Genomic DNA, 6,344 nt, shown 5'->3' with positions numbered 1-6,344 from the left:
CTGTCGTCTGTCTGGTCTGTCTGTCTGTCGCTTGTATGTCTGTCTGTCTGTCTGTCTGTCTGTCTGCTGTATGTCTGTCTGTCTGTCTGTCTGTTCTTCACCTATCTCATGCTCTTACTCCTCCTCCTTCTCCCATTTTATTTCCTCATTCTCACTCACTTCCTCCTCTTTCTCCTCCGTAACCATTATCTCCTCCTCCCTCCTCTTCTCTTCCTTCACACCCTCCCTCACCCACCCCTCTCTTCTCCCTCACCCACCCCACCCTCACCTCACCCCTTCTCCCTCACCCACCCCACCCACACCCACCCCACCCTCACCCACCCCTCCCACACTCCACCCTCTTCTCCCTCACCCACCCCTCTTCTCCCTCACCCACCTCACTTCACCCACCCCTCTTCTCTCCCTCACCCACCCCTCTTCCCTCACCCACCCCCTCTTCTCCTCATCTACTCCTTACTCCCTCACCTCACTCCTCCCACACCCAATCTTTCTCCTCACCATTCCCCACCCCCTCACTCCCACCTCTCCCCTCACCCACCCCATTACACTGTCAATCAGGGCGTTGTCTACCACACCAGTCTTTGCGTGAGGTGATCCTATTTTGTCGCTGGATTAACTACTGGTGTCTCTGAGCTGTGTGTGTGTGTGTGTGTGTGTGTGTGTGTGTGTGTGTGTGTGTGTGTGTGTGTTTTAACGAAGACAAAAGGTGAAATATGAACGACCAAGAGGTTCCTAATACGAACTACTGAGGCAAACATTTATAACATTAAGTGAGACAATATGTTATTACAGGTCAGGTCATGTTAGTTTGGTACAGAAATAACTTACTTGTATATAAAAGGTAAAATGACCAAAACGCGCAATAATAATAATAAACAAAGATATATTTCTGAATATTTACTCCACTAAAATTTATCTTTACCTATGTAGATGTAATTAAGTCAAAATACCTGTGGATTATTTTTTTTTGGTGTATTAAGGAATTGAAGATAAGAAAACACCTTGATATACAGGTGAAAATTCATTAACCTATTTACCTCTCCCTTCTACAGGATGGGTTGGGTGACAAACTACAGCAGGAGTAGAATAGGAACAGGGAGTAGAAGTAAAACAAGTGAGGTAAGAGGATGCAACACCTACAAGACCCTCCTACAAGCCCTTATCTACCTCCTCCTCAGCACCTCCTTCGTCAGATCACAATGCCCGTGGCCGAGGGAGGTTACGGATCTAAATGGGTCGTGTCTCTGTGCCTTTAACCTCCAGAACGAGCTGTCTATTCAGTGTTCGGCTGTTAACTTCACCCTCCTGATGACTGTCCTACACCAGAGGGCTTCCAGTGTACCTCTTGACCTTCTCTACGTCAACAACACCCGCGTTAGTGTCCTTAATGACCGTACCTTTGATGGTCTAATTATTGAGAATATACAGGTGAGTCCAGGTTGGTTTTGGGTTGGGTTCATATATGGTGTGTGGTGGTGTGTTGTGATGTGTTATGGTGTATTGTAGTGTTATGGTGTGTAGTGATGTGTTATGAGTACAGTGAGGGAAGATGGTGAAGTTTAAGGAAGGGAGAGAGAGAGAGAGAGAGAGAGAGAGAGAGAGAGAGAGAGAGAGAGAGAGAGAGAGAGAGCTTAAACGAACGGAACGTAATGATTTCCTGTTCTTTGATAAATGAATCTGTGTATGTATGTATAAAGATCGATCACACACACACACACACACACACACACACACACACAGCCTTTTGTTGACTGAGCAGCCAAATGGGAGTGTTGTCAGGTGGATAGGTGGGTGAGGGGGCCAGGGGGAGAGGGTAGAGGGAGAGAGTGGTAGGAGGGGGAGAGAGGAGGGAGGGAAGTGAACCGCTATACTATTAAGAATGCAGAGGCTTGTTGTGGGCGTCATGCTGGTCACCTTCTGTAGCAGCTGTGATAATCTTTGATTGAGTTTGTTGAGCTGTCGAACCTCTTCCTCTTCCTAGTAGGGTAGTGAGGGTGGGGAAGGGAGGGAGGGGTGAAATGTTCGTCTAACTTCTGTGTTTTGTTTATTTACGGAAGGTGTGTGTGTGTGTGTGTGAAGATAAAGAATAAATTAAAGAGAACAGGATATAAGTAATTCCTCTTATATAACCGTCCGCTATCATCACTGTATATTCTCTCTCTTGTTCTCAACATCATTTCTCTCTCTCTCTCTCTCTCTCCTCGTTCTCAACAATTCATTTCTCTCTCTCTCTGTTCCTCAACACCATTTCTCTCTCTCTCTCTCTCTCTCTCTCTCTCTTCTGTTCTCACCACACCGTTTCTCTCTCTCTCTCTCTCTCTGTTTTCAACACTATTTCACTCTCGTTCTCAACACCATTTCACTCACTCTCTCTCTTTCTCAACAGTTCTCATCAGCATCTCACCATCTCTTATCTCCCCCCACAACAGTTCTCAGCGTGCGGTATATTTAACATCAGCAGGGGAGCATTCAGAGGCCTAGAGAACACTTTAGTCAACCTCAACCTGCAGGACAACAGGCTGGCGACCGTCCCTACAGCAGCTCTCGCCAGACTCACCAGACTCAAGCTCCTCGATCTGTCAGGCAATCAGATCACCTCTGTTCCTGACGAGGCATTTGACGGCCTTACACTCTCCACGCTTAAGGTAATGTTGTACTGTGTGTTTGATGGTGTTTGTGTGTGTTTGTGTGTTTGTATAGGTATATGTGTTTGGGTCTATGTCTGACTATACGTTATAGGCAATTATGTTTTTTCAGTGTTTGTTTCTGTCTATCTGTCTACTTAATCTGTTTATTTGTGTATGTTTATCTCTGTGTCTGTCTATGTTTCTGTTAGTGTAATTCTGTCTATCTGTCTGTCTGTGTGTTTATAAAATCCATTTCTCAATATTTCTGTCAGTGTGTCTGTCTTAAACCCCCTCCACCCTCTGTCTCTCTACAGCTGGCGGACAACGAACTGTCTCTGTCAGATCGCTCCTTCGCCGGGTTGGAGAGCAGCCTGAAGAACTTAAACCTGAAGGGCACCAGCCTCCGATCGGTGCCTCCCGCCCTCAGGAACCTCCCCGTACTTGCTTTCCTCGATATTGCTCAGAACCAAATACGGAGCCTGGAGAGAGGTAAGTGTCGTGTGTGTGTGTGTGTGTGTGTGTGTGTGTGTGTGTGTGTGTGTAAATAACAATCATAATAATACTCATAATAATAATAAACGGTTTATTAATAGAGTTGCAGTCGGTGGCTGAAAATATACAGACTTACATTTGATTTAGACAACATGTGTTGAATACATTTACAGGGCTGTACAGTACATAAATCAGGAGTTGTTTATTATTTTAACAATAGATGGGAAGGTGCTTTTCTTATATCTATCGGTGCGGGCTCTTATGGGCTGAATTTTGTTATAGTGGCGGACTGCGTGAGGTGGTTGGGGGGCTGACGGTGGCAGGAGGTGGCGATGACGAGGGTGGTGCATTAGTTGGCTGCCAAACCTTTCCAGTGCTTGGTGGTGGAAGTCACTGAGGGATGTCATTTCCAGGGTGGAGAGAGCGTTGATGTAGCCGGAGTATTCTGCGCCGAGCATGATTCTGCAGGCCCTTTTCTGTGTGTGTGTGTGTGATATACCTTCCTCGTCACCTATATCACTCTCTAAAAGGCACAAATAACACCCATATCACGATTAACAATAACAACACCTCCGCCATTTCACACTCTGACGATTAAAGAAAACGTGAATCATATCCATCATAGAAAACGTGACCTGAATCCCTTCGTCATCCAATGTTCTCATCTCTTAATATCTCAGATTAGCCACCATCTCTCTCCACCCTCTATAACTCAAGCCTAGAGGTATAACTGGTACTCATGGAGGCATAAAATGACTCATGAATCAAATAACTCACTGAAGCGTTGAGCACTATACTGTTAGGATATGAACAATAAGGGGTGACTCTCACATTCCACGTCTCGGAAGATTGGGTCTTTGAGAGGAACAGTTTTCTCTTCATTTCACTAGACATTATTCTACCTAAGATTCACTCATGTCACAGCATTAAGATGAAGCAATGAGAGCGGATTTAATATTTGTCTGTTTAGGTTAGGTTAGGTTTAGGAAGTTACCACCAATTTAACATTATCCCATCCTATTACAAGAGTTAACACCAATAATCCTAACATCCTTCTCTCCTTCATCCACACAGGCGCCCTTAGGAACCTTCACTCCCTGACGGCGCTGAATATCGAGAGGAACCTTCTTCAGGCCCTGGAGGTGGAGGACTTCATTGGCATCAACGACACCCTCAGTTCTCTCTCCATGCTTAACAACCTCATCACTGACTTCCCTAGAGACGCCCTTAACACCCTGGAGGAGCTGAGGGTGAGTACTACTGACAGTGTGCTAGGAGGGGTAGTGGTGGGAGTAGGGGGAGTGGTTAGTGGTAGGAGGAGGGTGGTTGGTGGTAGTGGTGGTAGGAGGGATAGTGATTAATAATAACGGTAGCGGAAGAAATGGTTGTTATTATTGTTGGTGATGGTGGTGATGATAGTGTTGGAGAAAGAAGAACGTACCAGACAAGAGATACTCCACCACATTCACCAACACTACATTCACCAACACCACATTCACCAACACTCCTACGTCACATAACCCAGCTGTAAACAAACCAAACACCACTATAAACAAATATGTAATATACCTTCCTATTGTGGTATGAGAAAGACTGTATACATAAGACTGTTAACTGGATCCATAGCTCCTGTTAACAGTGAGCGGGTGTTCAAAGTGTTACTCCTGGTATTAAGTGTCAAGAACCTCCCTGTTCATATTTGTTCACCTGCCACACGAGGAATGAATCACCCATCACATTGAACCAAAAGGCGGAAGTGATTGATCGGACGGACGGACGGACGGACGGACGGACGGACGGAAAGACCTCTCACGTTAATTACCAAACACTCACCTGGTGGGAAGGGGGAGGGGGATGAGAAGAGGGAGGTTGGGGGGGGGGGAGAACACCTGGAGGCAATTTGGTAAAAACCTACGTGTATGCGGGTGTGGCGTGCTATGATTGGTCGTTGGTATTTATTTACGATGTCAGCTATCTATCCAGTTTAGGTTAGGTTAGGTTAGGAAGGTCTAATTCTCTACATCAGGAGGGAGAAAGAGTTGAAGGAAACGGACCAATCAGCGAACGTCATGCCCGCATATGTGTGGTTTCTGCCAAAGAACTTCCGGGAGGAGGCTGGGAGGAGAGTGTGGGATGTTCTCACCCGTAACGAGTCTAACTTCTGCAGGTAGGTGGTGGGAAGGTCGCTCTTGTTGACGTGAGGGAGGAGGTGGAGGAGGAGGATGAGAAGAGTGAGGAGGAGAAGAAGAGGAGGAGAAGAAGAGGAGGAGGAGGAGGAGGAGAAGAAGAGGAGGCGGAGGAGGAGAAAAAATGAGAGGGGGAAGAAGAGAAGGAAACAACATAATAAAGATGGCGTTTAGGAGGGTGTAAAGGAATGGACGAGTTGACGGTCGGAATTTGTTCGTAAGATGGCAGGTCAATGGGTGAAGAAAACGTTTAAATTCACTATGGTAATGATATTGTTAAATAAATTCGGCCAAAAAATGTAAAAAAAATAAGGCTTAAACTGGCTAGAAAGTCACGTGCCTGCGAAAAGCTCTGTGATTGGTTGTGACGTCACATGCTGGCTGCCAAAATGGTGAAAAAAACCGATAACTCCAACATGGAAGTTTTCATCACTGTTCTCTATTTCATGTCTGGAAATGTAAGTTTTCGTCACTGATGTCTGTATTTAATGATGTGGAAGGACTAGGGACGGCCATGGCCAAGGGATGATCAGATGACAGATGTTATTTAACGTGCTTCACAACTGGATGGCGGAGTTCTTGATAATACTCTACAATCACAAACACATCTACTTTTGGTCAATTTCTTTCATCTGCCTTGATGAACCCTGGAAGTACAGTAGTTGTCCAACCTTATCGGCTGATCGGCTCTGTAAATAAATATTATTAGATAATTAATTGCGATTTACTGTGCAACATACTAATGCTTTTTTTAATATATAAATATTACTAAGCACATTAACTAATTCAATGGATATTAGCTGCCCGTTCTACAAATTTCATAGTATAAACATTACAAACAATATTGGTATTATTTTGGTTTTGGTCATGTGGGGAACCTTAAGAATCTAACTATGAGATTAAGTACTTCAAACAACTTTCGATCGCATAAGAAAATACAGATCATAGGTTAGGTTAGGTTAGGTTAGGTTAGGTTAGGTTATGATGAGTTATAAGGTTAGCTTAATATACATTAGTAAGGGGGGGGTAGTAACTCAAA

General features: G+C 44.8%; 1 protein-coding gene across 1 annotated transcript in view; it reads left to right on the top strand.

Moving 5' to 3' along the window:
- LOC121866820 (leucine-rich repeat-containing protein let-4-like) overlaps positions 1-4,385 on the top strand; it is a gene marked incomplete at its 3' end in the record, with an annotated part of 16,902 nt that extends 12,517 nt beyond the window's left edge. The window contains exons 2-5 of the mRNA XM_042366551.1: positions 1,053-1,428; positions 2,430-2,645; positions 2,942-3,116; positions 4,194-4,385. Coding sequence (XP_042222485.1) covers positions 1,053-1,428; positions 2,430-2,645; positions 2,942-3,116; positions 4,194-4,385 — 959 coding nt within the window. The remainder of the gene's footprint in view (positions 1-1,052; positions 1,429-2,429; positions 2,646-2,941; positions 3,117-4,193) is intronic.
- Between the last annotated feature and the right edge of the window lie 1,959 nt (positions 4,386-6,344).

This window comes from Homarus americanus, unplaced genomic scaffold (genome assembly GCF_018991925.1).
Source record: "Homarus americanus isolate GMGI-L3 unplaced genomic scaffold, GMGI_Hamer_2.0 scaffold40903, whole genome shotgun sequence".
NCBI lineage: Eukaryota > Metazoa > Arthropoda > Malacostraca > Decapoda > Nephropidae > Homarus > Homarus americanus.
Note: the sequence above shows the minus strand (reverse complement) of the source record. Positions and strands in the feature narration are given on the sequence as shown.